This window comes from Globicephala melas, chromosome 6, assembly GCF_963455315.2.
Source record: "Globicephala melas chromosome 6, mGloMel1.2, whole genome shotgun sequence".
NCBI lineage: Eukaryota > Metazoa > Chordata > Mammalia > Artiodactyla > Delphinidae > Globicephala > Globicephala melas.
Window position 1 is genome coordinate 13,071,373 of NC_083319.1, and position 19,767 is coordinate 13,091,139.

Sequence of the window (19,767 nt, forward strand, 5' to 3'; positions counted from 1 at the left end):
AGAGTTAGTCTAACATTAATAAAAGCTGCATGTTGCACTAAAATAATAAACAAACAAATAAATAAAATAAAATAGACCATTTCAATTTCTATTTAATATGCAGGAGACGGAAAACAGAAGTACTAAAATTCTGGGACAGTATCACAGAAATGGGGTTTGCAGCTTCCATTTTCTTTAAGTATCGTATTTGCAGGTACCATTTTAAAATCGAAATACACCAGTCTCCACACTGGGAACAGGAGCTGCGGACAGCCTCTGCCTTTAACCTGAAGGCATCGTCTAGTGAGACTATTGTCTAGTGAGACTGCAAGGGGGGCTCGGTGCCACACAGGTGTCACAGCCAACACTCCGAGATGCCCCTTCACGCCACTCCCAGCCTCCGCCCTATCGTATACCTTTCCGTTTTACTATTAATCTCTACCGCCCTCTTCTGCCATGATTATATTCATTATTTTGAATGGCTAAGTGAAGAGGCTGGTTAAGTTAAGTGGGCATGTGTAGGGAGAAGGGGACATTTGGTTCATCTGGGTATGATCCCAGCCAAAGGGGTCCCACTTATTTTCAGAAGTTTTAACATAACGGGCACAAACCATATAGGATACAATAATATATCATTTTTAAAAAGCACACCACCATGAATCCCATCCTCATTGAACAAAACCACAAGGTGAATATTTCTAGAATTTCTCCCAAACCTTACCCATGTTTATGTATGTTTACGTAGTTGCAGCCAGAGTGTAGTTCTTTTCTCTAGTTGTTTCATTTATGCTTATTTTTAAGAGGAGGATCAACTTATTCTTTTTTTTTTGGAATTCCATGCCACGTCTTTAAGAAAATACCTCTCACAAAACCCAATAGCCATACGTTATACATGGGCAAGTTATGCCATGTCCACTCGCGGGTTTTTCAACTAAGCAAACAGACCACCACGGGCCACCTGGCTCAGCTTTACTTACAAGGATACAGGACAGGAAACACAGCTTGCCAGTCAGTCAGTGTCAGACGTTTCTTCTCAGTGGCGTCATGGCAAGGGTTCCAGAGCTAGTCTTTGGCTCCGTAAGTGAAAGCTCAGGTGCAAAGAGACAAGATCCACATCGGTGGATGTGGGTCTCCCTTGACTTAGAAACCCTGTAGGAGCCAATAGCTCACATAGCTCCTCCACAGCACAGCTTCCAGGGTCCCCACCAGGGTCATGCTCCGTTACAAGGTTCACTGCACTCAGGAAAGCCCGGAGCTGTGGCTCCCTACCAGGAATTTATGCAAGATGACAATAAGGGATCATTTTAACCATATGCTTTGTTGTCTAGTCACACAGCTAACTGTCTCCCTTTATTGGTTTCCTGGGGAACAGAGCTAGAAAATTAACCCAAGGTCAGATTGGTTCTTAGAGGAGAAAGTGTTTTGTCAGAGAATAAGGAGGACTCTTGCAGCCAGGGTCCTTGCACAGTTTAATGGGATAGCTATTATTTTCTCTGTCTTGCTGCTCATAAAAGATGACGTTTGATGCCACTAAAAGAACTTATTGGGATATTGGGAGAACATAATTTGGAAGAGAACAACTCTTTGAATATGGACAGAGTTCCCAAGACATGAATTATCAAATGAGGCTTCACTGACATGTTCCCTATTTGCTCACGCCTCATCTGGTGGCCGAGAGTAGGAAGGAAGGAGTCGCTATAGCTCTACATTTGGGACGCAAATAGAAATACAGAAAAAAATACACTCAAAGGGCTAGTTTCGTTAAAGGTGATATAAGAATATTCATTCTAAAGAAGCACATTTGCCCCATCTCACGTTCCATGTGCCAGTGACAGGTACGTACAATTTTCCACTTTACTAACAGCACTTAATTAGCTCCAATGACAAAGCAGGCCTGTAGGCAGTGGGCCAGGGCCGCCACACTCTGCCCTGTGAAAGACACCAATCCTTAGTGATGGGGTGATTCCAGAATGGTCTGTCCTTTGGCTCCCGTTGGTGTCCACGCTTATGTGCTGTCTGTGATATATCCCATTATTCTGAAGATGCATTTTGTATGCACTGTGTATTACTTAGAGCAAGTTCTAGTGGACGTGCCAGGCAAGGATAAACACTTCACATGCTGAATAAACTGAAAACTTTTGGATACGCATATGGAAGTAATTTATTTTGTTCGTGTCAGCACGTTAGATTTTAGCCACTTTTCTATGGGCAATTTCCTTCAAGATATGTTATTATATCTTAACTGATGAATTAAGACTTTCACTAAAAATAATCTGATTTAGATATGTCTTTGCCTTAAGAAAGCCTAGAACCATCAGTTCTCAGCTTCGCAAGCAACAGTTTTTTTTGCTGAGTTTCCGGGCCTGAGATGTATGGCACCACGTGGCGGGTGGTGCCTGAGAGCCCACCCTGAGGAGGGGACTTTGTCAGAGGAGGAGGGGGCTCCAGCGAGGGATCTCTGGGGACAGCCATCTGCCAAGCACTGGTCTGGGCTAGGGATACAAAAACAAGGAGAAAAGCACGTAAAGAGAGAAGGCAAATACAAAATAAGCACCATGCCAGAGGGATGCTGTGCGAATGTGGAACAAGGGCACGTGACCTAACCCAGATTTGCTTGGGGGGGCAGGCAGGGCAAGAGATCCTGGAAAAGAGGATTGAATGTGAACTGAGCCTCCAGGGATGGATGGGCCTGTCCCCCTTGCAAATCAAGGGAGCAGATGGGGTGCAAAGGCATGGAAAGCTTTGCACGTTGCTCGTTCAGCAAAGGGCACGTGGCCCATGCTAGTTAGAAAGGGTCAAGTTTGATAGGGCGGTGGAGAGGTGAAAGGCAGGGCCCAAACTTCACCGGGAGCCACTGAGAAATTTCTAAGCTAGAGAGTGACGTGGCCCAGCCTGCAGTTTGGAAAGCTCTGCCAGAGGGAATGCATTGGAGGCAGGGGTGCAGGTCGGGGGTTTGGGGTGGAAAGGCTGAGAGAGGAAACAGCTAAGAGGCCACTGCAGTATCCAGGATCTGAAAGTATCAATGTTTGCTTGTTGTTTGGTGGTTTTAATGTGTTTTTGCCAAGAATTATTGTTATAAATGATACTTGGGTTGAATAGCACTCCCAACATAGCTCAGATTGTGTGTTTGATTTGTTTTGTTTTGTCTTAAATTGGGCTAAGTAGGCCTGTGTGGGCAAGCCTGAGATCAGACTCCTGTGTAACACCAATGGGCCGAGACCACCCGAGGCCCTGGGACTCCAGCGAGGCAGACAGAAGAACCCAGGCCCAGAAGCAGTGGCAGGAGGCAAGCTCTTGGGTGAGAAGCTGCAGCCTGAGTTAGGGGCTTTCCCCAACCGACAGGGGAACGGCCACAATAGGGACATCTAGGAACAGACCTTCTTGAGAAGTACAGGTAGACAGTCAGCCTCAAAAGAACCTGTTAGTATAGCAGGAGCCCAGCCAGTGGGCTCAAGTCACACGAGGACTCCAGCCCTTGCAGGGGAGGCTTAGGGGGAACAGAGGAGGAACATCGGAGACTGCAGGGCAAAGGCGTCGCTGAGGCAGCCACTCAGGCACCAGGAGCTAAGGACCAAACTTTGGGGACAGGCAACAGAGCCTCAGAGAAGTAATTAAAATCCTCCTTATCTAACTGGACTACAAAGAAAGGGTCCAAGCTCCCCAAAGGGGAGCTAATGGTTGGACCTAGAGCTTCTGCCTCAGGTCAGAATGGGTCCCAGAGCCTCGGGCAGGGGTCGCAGGGAGGGGTCACGTGCTGCAGCTGCTTGGAGAAGGTAGACAGAGTGTGGAGCCAGCATGGCCTGACAGTGACCTCCCTCTTTACAGATTTACTCTGGAAGCATATGCCCTGGAGCAGCTGCTCTTGTCCGCATCTTACTGAGAGATGACAGAGCGCACATCTCCCTCTGAGCCCCTGCCAGAGGCAGGGATGCTTGCAGCCACCACATGGGGGCTCGTGAGGGCTCAGAGATGCTTCCCCTGCAGCTTAAAGATGGCGGAGGAACAAAGGCGTCAGTAAAAGTGGATTGAGGGAGGTTGACACTGCTGCCTTCCAGAGACAGGCATTGAGGCAGGGTTCGGGGTGAGCCGTCTACAGCCTGTGGGAAAGGTAGCCAGTGGCTTGAAGGGATGCTTCTTAAGTTGGCTGGGTTTTGTAGAGAACTGTCTGGAGACAGACGCAGATGTAAACTCAGAAACAGATCTGTTAGCCGGCATGGGGGCTGGTGAGCCGCATGACAAAAGGAGCCACTGCAGATTTAAAATGAATACTTACTCCATCTGCTGGACCTTGGTTTTCACAAAGCTTCTCTGGAGCATTCGAACCACGCTCCTGTACTCACAGCACTCCTGTGTGTGTTATGTGAGTCCTTCTGACCCGCCGAGGGATTCCTGAAAGCAAACCTTCTCCTGTCACGTGGCCATTAAAGCTCGGACAATACCACAGCACTGTTTGGCCAGGGAGCATCACGTATTTGCTGTAAGGTGCTGTGTTGCACTCAGTTAAGCAGGTTTTTAGTTTAATACTATAACTAAAATGTGAAACACAACTAAAACATTTCCAAAGAAGTTGGAATTTCGTGTACTTTGCGTTCAGCTCCAGTGTTTGTAACTCAAAAATTCTAATCTCATGGGGGAATAAAAGGAAATAGCTCTAATTTTTGGACTCATACTGATTTCTTGGGAAGTTCAGAAAAGTGTCCTCAGTGAGTTTCCTCTAATATCAGAGAAGCCGTGTTAGAGCACAGTTTATTAGTGCCTTTAAAGCTCCTTTATTTCTTTTTTAATCTTCTCTGTCTCCTTCTAAACAAGAACTAACAACCTAGGCACTGACATCTTGAAGTTGCCATCTTTTAGATTTTTATTGCTCTTTTTAATATGCTGAGGGAAGCAAGAAGAGATTATTAAAGCCTTCATTCTCAGTGTTCACCCTTTGCTTCCTGAACGTAGTTTAGAGAAACCTCATGCATTCTGACTTTGCTCATTTGCAATGCAGTAATTTGGACCTGCCAAGCTGACTTGGAACTTTGTACTTTCTATTAAAAATGACTTTGCTAGCAAATTTCTAGTTATTGATGGAACTGTGTGGCCCCTTTCAGGGTGAAGGCCATTTTTAGTCTCCATTTTTTTGAGCAGTGATATTTGCCTTAAGAAATAAGCATGCTAAAATTTTAAATAATTTTTACCTATTTGCCTAAAATTTGCTAAGATATATACTCCGTTTCTTTTCTTGTCAGCATTTCTAAAGATGTGACAAGGAACTACCATTCTTCTAAAATGTTTCATAAGTGAGACATTTCCATCCCCTCTGGGCAAATTAATGAGATATGATCAATGTCAGTTTCAGTACTCATAACTGAAGAACTCCTACAGATTCCATTTTTTCCCCTTAAACTATAAATTACGCTGTGCTAACCTCTCCACTTCGTGTCCTTATTTCAAGGAGACAGATGTTCTGCTGAAAGGTGTGTATTTTTCTGTTTTATTCCTTTAATACTCATGAAAGATTAAAACAAAGCAACTTAATTAAGCTTCTCATAATGTAACCAGAGTCCACTAGTTAATATTCTCCAGGGTATAAGATGGAAGGAATCCCAGAGGTATGCGTGGTGGCCCAGAATTAGAGCGGATATTAAGTTTCAAGTGCAAGATATAAATTCTTCTCTTTATTTGTTATCTAGGGGCTGACAAAGAGTGGAATAATAAACTAGGTGGAAACTCATTCTTTTAAACTGATGCTTCATTTTTATGAGAAAAAAATATCCATCTATTCCCTCAAGTTTTTCATTAATTTGCTAGGTCTTTCCAAACCATGAATCACTGCTGTGGGGAACCACTCAGACCTTTTTTTAAAATCCTGTCTGAAAAGGTGAATATGTCGGGTGGGTGGTTTTAAAAGTCCCCACTTATGGCTGTTTTATAGCTAGTGGCCCACTGTTGTTAAAACCTCACAACTTCTCTTCTCCCCAGGCATGACGGAGATGGTGCGTAAAATTACTCTGAGCAGAGCAGTGAGAATCATGCAGAATCTCTTTCCTGAGGAGTACAACTTCTACCCTCGCTCGTGGATTCTGCCTGACGAGTTCCAGCTCTTTGTGGCTCAGGTAGGTGGCACTCCGTCCCCATGACCCTTGAATTCTATGATGGTTGCAACTTGGTCCTGGGTCCTGTGTGCTGGGAGCTGGGGCAAGGGGTCCCCAGGAAGCTGAGACTGGTTTAGGGGGTGCCTTAACAGGACACAGCAGGTGTTGCCGCGATCAAGGCAGCTTGCAGAGTTGAACGGGTAGGATGACAGGCAGGTAAACTGAAGAAGTGGGTCCTGACACCAGGAGACAGGCCTGAGGATGGTGTCAGGAGCTAGATCATGGGGTCAGGGCGTCTGCAGAGCCAGGGAGTCAGACCTGGAGCAGAGTGTTGAGTCCACACGCGGACTGGGGCTGTTAGGGTGAATCCCAGAAGTGTGGTCTCCCTGGCATCTCGTGGCGTGAAATGTGGGAGGTTGGGCTCTCATTCAAGACCACTGAGTAGGTCTGACAAACTGAGGGGGAAACCTTCTAAGTGTCCTGCTTTAAATTTGTTCCAGAATCAATTTTCAGATGACCCATTCCATATCCAAACAGTAAACAAAAACAGCTTGAAGTGGTAATTTTGAAAAGGAAGCTCTCTATGGAATGGTAGTCACGTGGGTCTGTATACATTTCTTAAAATTCTTCGAATTATCGACTTGAAATGGGTGCATTTTGTTGTATGCAAATTATGTGCACAGTTAATTAAAAAAAAATAAACAATCAGCTGGTCCCTATACTCGATCTCCCACTTCTGTGGCTTTGCTCACACCACTGTCGCTACGTGGAATAACTTTCTGTCCCATTTCTACAACTGTTTATTTAAGTATTCTGCAAGACTGAGTTTAAATGAGATAGATACCGACTGTGTCTTCAAAATCAGATAAGTTAGAAGAGCATTGCTATCATCCCCAGAAGTTCCTCTGTGCCTTTTTGCCATCATGCCTCACAACCCCCAGCCCAGGCAACTGCTGATCTGCATTCTCATTATAGATTGGTTCTGCCTGTTGAAGAAATTCATATAAATGGAATCATACAGTATGTACTCTCTTGAGTCTTTTTTTTTTTTTTGAGAATTATGTTTTTGAGCTTCATCCATGTTTGTTGTGTCAGTAGTTTGTATTTTTATTGCTGAATAGTGTTGCATTATGAATATACCCTAACTTATTTATCCATTCACCAAAGGATGGGCAACTGGGTTATTTCCAGTTTGAGGTTATTATAAATAAAGCTGCCATGACTGTTCATATGCAGGTCATACACCCTTCATCTAGCTTCTCTTAATATTAACATCTTGTATAATTACTGAAACTGGGAAATTAACATTGATATAGTCTTACTAAATAATCTACACACCTTGTTTGCATTTTTCCTGTTGTCCTACTAATGACCTTTTTCTGCTACAGCATCCACCCCGTATTCCCTCATTGCCTTTAGTTTTTATTTCTCCTTATTTGGTCTCCTCTGAGCTGTAACAGTTCCTCAGTCTGCCTTTGTCTTTCATGACCTTGATTCTTTTGAAGAGTACTGACCCGTTATTTCCTTAAGAGTGTCACTCAACTTGGTTCTGTCTGATTTTTCTCATGATTAAATTCGGATTACACATTTTTGGTAGAATACCACAAAAGTGATGCTGTGACCTTCTCAGTGCAGCATATCAGGAGAGATACACGATGTCAAGATGTCTTAATTCTGGTGATGTTAAGATTGATCCCTTAGTTAAGGTAGTATCTGCTAGGTTTCTCGACTATAAAGTTACTACTTTTCCCTTTGTAATCATTAAGTATCTTATGGGGAGATACTTTGAGACTATGCAGATAGCTTATTTGTCTCATAATTTTTTAAAAAACAGCTTTAACTAAGGTACAGTTAAACTGCAAATATTTAAACTTTGCAGCTTGCTATGTTTTGATATATATATAAAACCCCATAAAACCATCATCACAATGAAGATAATGGACATATCCATCACCCGCAATGTTTCCTCATGTTCATTTATAATCCTTTTGTCCCTCTTCTCCCTGACCTCTACCTTCCACTGCCAGGCAACCGTGGATGTGTTTTCAGTCAAAATTAGTTTGCACTTTCTAGAATTTTATATAAACGGAATCATACAGCAGATACTTTTCTGCATGTGTTGGGGGTGGGAGGGGTCTGGCTTCTTTCACTCAACATGTTTTGAGATTCATCCGTATTGCTTCATAAATAATTCATTCCTTCTTATTACTAAGGCGTGTTCCATTAAATGTATTTGCCACAGTTTGCTTATACCGTCGATTGCTGCTGGACATTTGGATTGATGCCAGTGTTTAGCTGTTACAAATAAAGATAATATGAACATTCATGTCTAAGTCTTTGTGTGAACATATGTTTTCATTTCTCTGGAGTAAATGCATAGGAATAGAATGTCTGGATCATATAGTAGGTGTCCATTTAATTTTAAAGAAAGTACCAGTCGTTTTCCAAAGTGGGTTGTGCCATTTTGTATTCCCATCAGCAACTATGACCATTCTGGTTCTTCCACATCCCTGCCGACTCTTGGTAACAGTCAGTCTTTTTAATTTTAGCCATTCTGACAGGTGTGTGGTGGTTTCTCATTGGTTTTAATTTGTATTTTCCTAATTATTAATGATGTTGGGCTTCCCTGGTGGCGCAGTGGTTGAGAATCTCCATGCCAGTGCAGGGGACACGGGTTCGAGCCCTGGGCCGGGAAGATCCCACATGCCGCGGAGCAACTAAGCCTGTGCACCACAACTACTGAAGCCCACGTGCCACAGCTACTGAAGCCAGCATGCCTAGAGCCCGTGCTCCGCAACAAGAGAAGCCACCACAATGAGAAGCCTGCGCACCGCAACGAACTGCAGCTAGAGAAAGCTCACACACAGTAATGGAGACCCAATGCAGCCAAAAATAAATAAATAAATTTATTTTTTAAAAATGGTGTTGAGCGTCTGTTTATGTGCTTATTTGCCATCCAAATATATTCTTTGATGAAATGTCTATTCACATCTTTCACCCATTTAAAAAATTGAGTTATTTTTATTGTTGAGTTTTGAGAGTTCTTTATATATTTTGAACACAAGTATTCATCAGATATACCAACTGCAAATATTTTCTCCCAGTCTGTGCCTTGTCTTTTCATCCTTTCAGCAGTATCTTTTGAAGAGCAAGTTCTAAATTCTGATGGATCAGTTAATTGATTTGTTCTTATATGGGTCATGCTTTTGGTGTCATATATCAGGAATCTTTACCTAACCCAAGTTCACGAAGATGTTCTCTTATGTTTTCGTCTCCAAGTTTATAGTTTTAAGTCTACGTCTATGATTTGTTTTGAGTTAGTTTTTTAATATAATGTGAGGTATGGATTCACTTTTTCTTGTTTGTTTGTTTTACATGAGATATCAAATAGCTTCAGAAGTGTTTGATGAGAATACTAACCTTTCCCCCCATTGCCTTTGCACTTATGTTGAAAACAGTTGCTCAAACGTGTGTTGGGTGTATTTCTGAATTCTCTATTCTATTGGTATATTTGTCAATGTTGATGTCAATACCTCACTGTCTTTGTTATTACAGCTTTATAAGGAGTCTTGAAATCATGTAGTGAAAGTCCTTCAACTTTGTACTCCTTTTTCAAAGTTGTCTTGGCCATTATAGTCTTTTGATCTGCCTTGTGAATTTTATTTATTTATTTATTTTTATGTTTTTTGAATTTTATTTTATTTATTTTTTTATACAGCAGGTTCTTATTAGTCATCCATTTTATACACATCAGTGTATACATGTCAATCCCAATCGCCCAATTCATCACACCACCACCCCCGCGCCCCCACCGCTTTCCCCCCTTGGTGTCCATACGGTTGTTCTCTACATCTGTGTCTCAACTTCTGCCCGGCAAACTGGTTCATCTGTACCATTTTTCTAGGTTCCACATATATGCGTTAATGTACGATGTTTGTTTTTCGCTTTCTGACTAACTTCACTCTGTATGACAGTCTCCAGATCCATCCATGTCTCCACAAATGACCCAATTTCGTTCCTTTTTATGGCTGAGTAATATTCCATTGTATATATGTACCACATCTTCTTTACCCATTCATCTGTCGATGGGCATTTAGGTTTTTTCCATGACCTGGCTATTGTAAATAGTGCTGCAATGAACGTTGGGGTGCATGTGTCTTTTTGAATTATGGTTTTCTCTGGGTATACGCCCAGTAGTGGGATTGCTGGATCTTATGCTAATTCTATTTTTAGTTTTCTAAGAAACCTCCATACTGTTCTCCATAGCGTCTGTATCAATTTACATTCCCACCAGCAGTGCAAGAGGGTTCCCTTTTCTCCACACCCTCTCCGGCATTTGTTGTTTGTAGATTTTCTGATGATGCCCATTCTAACTGGTGTGAGGTGATACCTCATTGTAGTTTTGATTTGCATTTCTCTAATAATTAGTGATGTTGAGCAGCTTTTCATGTGCTTCTTGGCCATCTGTATGTCTTCTTTGGAGAAATGTCTATTTAGGTCTTCTGCCCATTTTTGCATTGGGTTGTTTGTTTTTTAATATTGAGCTGCATGAGCTGTTTATATATTTTGGAGATTAATCCTTTGTCCGTTGATTCATTTGCAAATATTTTCTCCCATTCTGAGGGCTGTCTTTTCGTCTTGTTTATGGTTTCCTTTGCTGTGCAAAAGCTTTTAAGTTTCATTAGGTCTCATTTGTTTATTTTTCTTTTTATTTCCATTACTCTAGGAGGTGGATCAAAAAAGATCTTGCTGTGATTTATGTCAAGGAGTGTTCTTCCTATGTTTTCCTCTAAGAGTTTTATAGTGTCCGGTCTTACATTTAGGTCTCTAATCCATTTTGAGTTTATTTTTGTGTATGGTGTTAGGGAGTGTTCTAATTTCATTCTTTTACATGTAGCTGTTCAGTTTTCCCAACACCACTTATTGAAGAGGCTGTCTTTTCTCCATTGTATATCCTTGCCTCCTTTGTCATAGATTAGTTGACCATAGGTGCATGGGTTTATCTCTGGGCTTTCTGTCTTGTTACATTGATCTATGTTTCTGTTTTTGTGCCAGTACCATATTGTCTTGATTACTGTAGCTTTGTAGTATAGTCTGAAGCCAGGGAGTCTGATTCCTCCAGCTCTGTTTTTTTTCCCCTCAAGACTGCTTTGTCTATTCAGGGTCTTTTGTGTCTCCGTACAAATTTTAAGATTTTTGTTCTAGTTCTGTAAAAAATGCCATTGGTAACTTGATAGGGATTGCATTGAATCTGTAGATTGCTTTGGGTAGTATAGTCATTTTCACAATATTGATTCTTCCAATTCAAGAACGTGGTATATCTCCCCATCTGTTGGTATCATCTTTGATTTCTTTCATCAGTGTCTTATAGTTTTCTTCATACAGGTCTTTGGTCTCCCTAGGTAGGTTTATTCCTAGGTATTTTATTCTTCTTGTTGCAGTGGTAAATGTGAGTGTTTCCTTAATTTCTCTTTCAGATTTTTCATCATTAGTGTATAGGAATGCAAGAGATTTCTGTGCATTAATTTTGTATCCTGCAACTTCACCAGATTCATTGATTAGCTCTAGCAGTTTTCTGGTGGCATCTTTAGGATTCTCTATGTATAGTATCATGTCACCTGCAAACAGTGACAGTTTTACTTCTTTTCCAATTTGTATTCCTTTTTTTTCTTTTTCTTCTCTGAGTGCTGTGGCTAAAACTTCCAAAACTATGTTGAATAATAGTGGTGAGAGTGGACATCCTTGCCTTGTTCCTGATCTTAGAGGAAATGCTTTCAGTTTTTCACCATTGAGAATGATGTTTGCTGTGGGTTTGTCATATATGGCCTTTATTATGTTAGGTAGGTTCCCTCTATGCCCACTTTCTGGAGAGTTTTTATCATAAACGGGCGTTGAATTTTGTCAAAAGCTTTTTCTGCATCTATTGAGATGATCTTATGGGTTTTATTCTTCAGTTTGTTAATATGGTGTATCATATTGATTGATTTGCGTATATTGAAGAATATACGCAATATATTCTTCAATATACGCAGAATATTCTTCAAGATTTGCGTATATTGAAGAATTCCATCCCTGGGATAAATCCCACTTGATCATGGTGTATGATCCTTTTAATGTGCTGTTTGATTCTGTTTGCTAGTATTTTGTTGAGAATTTTTGCATCTTTATTTGTCAGTGATATTGGTCTGTAATTTTCTTTTTTTGTAGTTTCTTTGTCTGGTTTTGGTATCAGGGTGATGCTGGCCCATAGAATGAGTTTGGGAGTGTTCCTTCCTCTGCAATTTTTTTGAAGAGTTTGAGAAGGATGGGTGTTAGCTCTTCTCTAAATGTTTGATAGAATTCGCCTGTGAAGCCATCTGGTCCTGGACTTTTGTTTGTTGGAAGATTTTTAATCACAGTTTCAATTTCATTACTTGTGATTGGTCTGTTCATATTTTCTATTCCTTCCTGGATCAGTCTTGAAGGTTATACCTTTCTAAGAATTTGTCCATTTCTTCCAGGTTGTCCATTTTATTGGCATAGAGTTGCTTGTAGTAGTCTCTTATGATGCTTTGTATTTCTGTGGTGTCTGTTGTAACTTTTCCTTTTTCATTTCTAATTTTATTGATTTGAGTCCTCTCCCTCTTTTTCTTGATGAGTCTGGCTAATGGTTTATCAATTTTGTTTATCTTCTCAAAGAACCAGCTTTTAGTTTTATTGATCTTTCCTATTGTTTTCTTTGTTTCTATTTCATTTATTTCTGCTCTGATCTTTATGATCTCTTTCTTTCTGCTAACTTTGGGTTTTGTTTGTTCTTCTTTCTCTAGTTCCTTTAGATGTAAGGTTAGGCTGTTTATTTGAGATTTTTCTTGTTTCTTGAGGTAGGCTTGTATAGCTATAAACTTCCCTCTTAGAACTGCTTTTGCTGCATCCCATAGGTTTTGGATTGTCGTGTTTTCATTGTCATTTGTCTCTAGGTGTTTTTTTGATTTCCTCTTTGATTTCTTCAGTGATCTCTTGGTTATTTAGTAGTGTATTGTTTAGCTTCCATGTGTTTGTGTTTTTTACGTTTTTTTCCCTGTAATTCATTTCTAATCTCAAAGCATTGTGGTTAGAAAAGATGCTTGATATGATTTCAATTTTCTTAAATTTACTGAGGCTTGATTTGTGACCCAAGATGTGATCTATCCTGGAGAATGTTCCGTGCGCACTTGAGAAGAAAATGTAATCTGCTGTTTTTGGATGGAATGTCCTATAAATATCAATTAAATCTATCTTTAAAGCTTCTGTTTCCTTATTTATTTTCATTTTGGATGATCTGTCCATTGGTGTAAGTGAGGTGTTAAAGTCCCCACTATTATTGTGTTACTGTTGATTTCCTCTTTTATAGCTGTTAGCAGTTGCCTTATGTATTGAGGTGCTCCTATGTTGGGCCCATATATATTTATAATTGTTATATCTTCTTCTTGGATTGATCCCTTGATCATTATGTAGCGTCCTTCTTTGTCTCTTGTAATACTCTTTATTTTAAAGTCTATTCTGTCTGGTATGAGAATTGCCACTCCAGCTTTCTTTTGATTTCCATTTGCATGGAATATCTTTTTCCATCCCCTCACTTTAGTCTGTATGTTTCCCTAGGTCTGAAGTGGGTCTCTTGTAGACAGCATATAGATGGGTCTTGTTTTTGTATCCATTCAGCAAGCCTGTGTCTTTTGGTTGGAGCATTTAATACATTCACGTTTAAGGTAATTATTGATAGGTATGTTCCTGTGACATTTTCTTAATTGTTTTGGGTTTGTTTTTGTAGGTCCTTTTCTTGTCTTGTGTTTCCCACTTAGAGAAGTTCCTTTAGCATTTGTTGTAGAGCTGGTTTGGTGGTGCTGAATTCTCTTAGCTTTTGCTGGTCTGCAAAGCTTTTGATTTCTCCATGGAATCTGAATGAGATCCTTGCTGGGTAGAGTAATCTTGGTTGTAGATTACTCTACAACCAATCTTGTAGATTACCAACCAATCTTGGTTGGTTCTTCCCGTTCATCACTTTAAGTATATCATGCCACTCCCTTCTGGCCTGTAGAGTTTCTCCTGAGAAATCAGCTGTTAACCTTATGGGAGTTCGCTTGTATGTTATTTGTCGTTTTTCTGTTGCTGCTTTCAGTAATTTTTCTTTGTCTTTGATTTTTTCTAATTTGATTACTGTGTGTCTCAGGGTGTTTCTCCTTGGGTTTTTCCTGTATGGGACTCGCTGCGCTTCCTGGACTCCAGTGGCTATTTCCTTTCCCACGTTAGGGAAGTTTTCGACTATAATCTCTTCAAATATATTCTCGGGTCCTTTCTCTCTCTCTCGTCTCCTTCTGGGACCCCTATAATGCTAATGTTGTTGAGTTTAATGTTGTCCCAGAGGTCTCTTAGGTTGTCTTCATTTCTTTTCATTTTTTTTCCTTTATTCTGTCTCGCAGCAGTGAATTCCACCATTCTGTCTTCCAGGTCACTTATCCGTTCTTCTGCCTCAGTTATTCTGCTCTTGATTCCTTCTAGTGTATTTTTCATTTTAGTTATTGTATTGTTCATCTCTGTTTGTTTGTTCTTTAATTCTTCTATGTCTTTGTTAAACGTTTCTTGCATCTTCTCCATCTTTGCCTCTATTATTTTTCCGAGGTCCTGGATCATCTTCACTATCATTATTCTGAATGTTTTTTCTGGAAGCTTGCCTATTTCCACTTCATTTAGTTGTTTTTCTGGGGTTTTATCTTGGTCCTTCATCTGGTACATAGCCCTCTGCCTTTTCATCTTGTCTGTCTTTCTGTGAATGTGGTTTTTGTTCCACAGGCTGCAGGATTGTAGTTCTTTTTGCTTCTGCTGTCTGCCCTCTGGTGGATGAAGCTATCTAGCTATGAGGCTAACTTGTGCAAGTTTCCTGATGGGAGGGACTTGTGCTCTGGTGGGCAGAGCTCAGTAAAACTTTAATCCACTTGACTGCTGATGGGTGGGGCTGAGTTCCCTCCCTGTTGGTTGTTTGGCCTGAGGGGACCCAACACTGAACCCTACCGGGGCTCTTTGGTGGGGCTAATGGCTGACTCTGGGAGGGCTCACGCCAAGGAATACTTCCCAGAACTTCTGCTGCCAGTGTCCTTGTCCTCATGGTGAGGCAGAGCCACCCCCCGCCTCTGCAGGAGACCCTCCAACACTAGCAGTTAGGTCTGGTTCAGTCTCCTATGGGGTCACTGCTCCTTCCCCTGGGTCCCGATGCGCACACTACTTTGTGTGTGCCCTCCAAGAGTGGAGTCTCTGTTTCCCCCAGTCCTGTCGAAGTCCTGCATTCACATCCCACTAGCCTTCAAAGTCTGATTCTCTTGGAATTCCTCCTCCCGTTGTTGGACCCCCAGGTTGGGAAGCCTGACGTGGGGCTCAGAACCTTCACTCCAGTGGGTGGACTTCTGTGGTATAAGTATTCTCCAGTTCGTGAGTCACCCACCCAGCAGTTATGGGATTTGATTTTACTGTGATTGCGCCCCTCCTACCGCCTCACTGTGGTTTCTCCTTTGTCTTTGGATGTGGGGTGTCTTTTTTGGTTCCAGTGTCTTCCTGCCGATGACTGTTCAGCAGTTAGTTGTGATTCTGTTGTTCTCGCAAGAGGAAGTGAGAGCACGTCCTTCTACTCTGCCATCTTGAACCAATCTCCTCACTCTATTGTATTTTAAAGAGATTTAAATAACAAGAAGAAAAAAATCATATATGTACTCATGTGGTTACCGTTTCCAGTGGTTTTTATTACTTTGTGTAGATTCACATTTCTGTTTTGTGTAATTTTTCTTTAGCCTAAAGAGTTTCCTTTAGCTTGTGTTAAGGGTCTTTTGGTGATGAATTCTTTCAATGTTTGTATTTATTAAAGTTTATTTTGCCTTTGGTTTTGAAAGACATTTTATCTAGGTATACAATTCTAGGTTGATATATTTTTTTTCTTTCAAATCTTTTAGTCTGTTACTCCTCTGTCTTCTTGCTTGTATTGTTTCTGACAGCAAGTCTGTTGTAGCCGTTATCTTTGATCTTCTGTATATAACATGTCCTTTCTCTCCGGCTGCTTTTAATATTTTCTCTTTATTACTGTTTTTGAATAATTTGATTGTGATGTGTTTTGGCGTAATTTTGTCTATGTTTTTCATGTCTGGGGGTCATTGAGCTTTTAGATTTGTGGGCTTATAATTTTCATAAAATTTGAAAAATATTTGTCCATGATTTCTTCAGGTATTTTTCTGTCCATCCCACCTCCTCTCATTTGGGGGACACCAATGACACATATACTAGGTCACTTGAAAGTGTCCCACAGTTCACAGTTCACTGATGCTCTGTTCATTTTTTTTAAATTTTGTTTCATTTTAAAGTTTCTGTTGTTTTTGTCTTCATGTTCACTTTTTTTTCTTCTTTAATGTCTAATCTGCTGTCTAATCCCATTTAGTCTACTTTTCATCTCACACATTGTAGTTTTTATTTCTAGAAGCTAGATCTGGGTCTCTTAAAATACCTTCCATAGTTTTACTTAGCTTTTTTAATGTATGAAATGCATTATAACAACCGTTTTAATGTCATTGTCTGCTAATTCTAATTTTGTGTCCATTCGGGGTTGGTTTTGATTGATTGGTTTTTCTCTTCATTATGGCTCACGTTTCCTTGCCTCTTTTCATGCCTGGTCATTTTTAGCTGGATGCCAGACTTGGTGAATCTTACTTTATTTAGATGTTGGGTATTTTTGCGTTCCTATATATATCCTTGAACTTTGCTGTGGGATCCAGTTAAGTTCCATGGAAATAGGTTTGGGGTCTTGTTTTCAAAGTTTGCTAGGCAGGACTGGAGTAGTGCTCCATCTAAGGCTAGTTATTCATCACTCCTGAGTCAAGGATTGTATATGTACTCTTCCTAATGCTCTGTGCATAATGGTGTTTACCCGTCTCTTGGTGAGAACAGACACTATTCCAGGTTCTGTGTGGCTCCAGGCACTGTTGCCTCCAGTCCTTTTGGGTGGCTCTTTCCTTGGCATCAGGTGGTTTCCTCACGAGCATGCACTGATCTGTACTCAGCTAAATATGCAAGGGAGACTCTCTGTGGATCTCCAGAGTTCTCTCTTTGTGCAAAAGTCTCTCCAGGACTCTTCCCTGAGAACTCTGGCTATCTTAGTCTCCCTTGACTCATAGTTTCATTTCCTCAACTCAGATTGTCCACTGGGCTCCACCGGAGTTCTGCCTCTCTGTGCTACAGCCTGGACTCTCCCACAAGACAGTAAACTGAGAGAATCACAGAGCTCACATCATTTGATTCCCATCTCTCAGGAATCACTGTTCTTTGTTGCTCGATGTCCAGTGCCTTGAAAACCATTGTTTAATATACAGTAAGTCCCCTACATACAAACAAGTTCCATTCCAAGAGCACATTCGTAAGTCCAATTTGTTCGTTAAGTCCAACAAAGTTAGCCTAGGTACCCAACTAACACAATAGGCTATATAGTACTGTACTGTAATAGGTTTATAATACTTTCCACACAAATAATACATAAAAAACACACAAAAAATTTTTTAATCTTACAGTATAGTATCCTGAAAAGTACAGTAGTACAGTACAACAGCTGGCATCCAGGGGCTGGCATCGAGTGAACAGGCAAGAAGAGTTACTGACTGGAGGAGGGAGAGGGGGTGGGAGATGGTAGAGCTGAAGGATCGTCAGCCATAGGAGATGGAGGGCAGGCTGCAGTTTCACTCACGCCTGACGCTGATGGCACAGGTTCTGGTTCCTTGCTGGATTCAAATCTATCTACCCTCTTGATAAAAAGATCCAGTGATGTCTGGGTAGTAGCTCTTTTTTTCTCGTCATAGATGACACGGTGGCACTGGATTGCATTCTGAACAGCTGCTGCAACCTTTGGGTACTGTTCTACGTTGGGGTCCTGTGCCTCAAAAACTAACAGGGCCTCCTCACATAAAGAAAACCCCCTTGCCATTTCCTGAGTCGTGAATCTCTTCAGTTCTTCAGTTACTTCTTCTTCCTCTTGTCTCTCTTCGTCCTTTCTCTGGGCCTCCAATTCCATCAGGTCTTCATTAGTAAGCTCTTCGTGTTGCACAGCAAGGAGTTCAGTGAAGTCGTCCTCTTGCAGATCTGGCTCCAGCTTCTTGCTGAGGGTCACCAAGTTGCTGAAAATCTCTTTGGACTCCTCATCCTGGGGAGCTACCATATCTGCACTCGCTGCCTCTCCATTACCTTTACGTTGTGAAGGTTGGCTCTAGCCTTGAACCAATGAAACCAGCCATGGAAGGCATTAAAAGATGCGCCCTCTGATTCTTTGCCATGTTTCTTCTTCAGGTCTTCATAAAGGCTTTTAGCTTTCTCTTGAATCAGCATTAAGCTGGGTGAGACTCGAAGCTGATGCTGGTCCTGCATCTGCACACTGAGAAGTTTCTCCATCTCCTCCATCCGTTTTCCTTGCCTCTTTGATATTATTGTTGACATCATCAGCACAGCAGACTTCACATGTTCCATGATCTTGTCCTCGTTCTTTAGATTCATGCTGATGGTTGAACAATTCATGTTGTAAGAACAAGCGACGTCTACCGTCTTTTTGCCTTGCTCCACCCTCCCAATTATTTTCACTTTTGTTTCCATCGTTATCGCTTGGCGCTTCTTAGCAGTACCAGCTACGTTACCGCGGCTTTTACCCTTGCTTTCGGACATCCTGGGCTTGAAATAAAGATACTGTACTACTGTACCCTATACCGTACTGTACAGTAAAGTACACAAAAGCACAACCACTTGTAGAGGATGCACGCACGTGACAATGTACGCCAGACACGTGAACTAACTTATGTGATTGGACATGTGAACGCATGTTCTCATCTTAGAAAGTTCGCAACTTGAAGGTTTGTATGTAGGGGACTTACTGTATTTTGTCCATTTTTTGGTTGTTTCGCTTGGGAGAAGCTGAAGGTTCTTAGAACTGGAGCGTTCTCTAATATAAAGGGGGATTTCTCTGTTTCTAAAAGAGCACTAATTTGGAATCCGCTGATTCAGGGTCTGGCATAGGCAGAATAAGACTATGAGACCCCACCGTAGCTGTTTGCTGGAGACCCCCGGCCCTGTCACTTATTCCTCACTTACGTCACTGCTGCATAGTATTCCACTGTATGAATGCACCATAACTTTCAAAAGCATTCCCCTATTGATGAACATTTAGGTAATTCTCATATTTTTTTGGTTCAACAAATAACGCCGTAGGGAACACCCTCGTACAGGTATCTTTATACACCTGTGCCAGCATTTCCTTCAGATAGAAATCTCAAAATAGAATTGCTGTATTAAAGGATATGTGCATTTACATTTGTGACATGTAAAGCCAGACACGAGGCTTCAATAACAGCACACTTAATTGTGAGGTTAAACGATGTCTTCCCAGTGCCTTGGAAGTGAGCGCTCAGAGGTGTGTGTTTTGGGGGGTGGTGCTCTGGGATTCCTGCCAACAACAGGAAAAGGTGTGAGTAGCTGTAAAACATTCTAAAACCTGACAATATGTGGGTATTTTATTTCTTCCATCAATTAGGATTAAATTTACATTGTTCAAGAAAGGGGGAGATCCACATCCCTACCCCCCATCCATTTGCAAAACTGGTACCCAAATACAGTCAGCAGGTGGCGCTAGGCAGAAGCAAGCAGGATTCTCAGTGGAAATTTTTGTGAAGTCTAGAGGAGGATG

General features: G+C 41.3%; 1 protein-coding gene across 19 annotated transcripts in view; it reads left to right on the forward strand.

Annotated features, from left to right (window-relative positions):
- The window catches only part of TTLL11 (tubulin tyrosine ligase like 11), a 265,307-nt gene that overhangs the window by 51,287 nt on the left and 194,253 nt on the right, over positions 1–19,767 (forward strand). For all 19 annotated transcript variants that reach the window (XR_009564257.1, XM_060300487.1, XM_030858766.2 and 16 more), the window contains one exon: positions 5,947–6,080. Coding sequence is in view for 18 of the 19 variants with exons in the window: in XM_060300487.1 (XP_060156470.1) it covers positions 5,947–6,080 (134 nt within the window). In the remaining variant the exon portion in view is untranslated. The remainder of the gene's footprint in view (positions 1–5,946; positions 6,081–19,767) is intronic.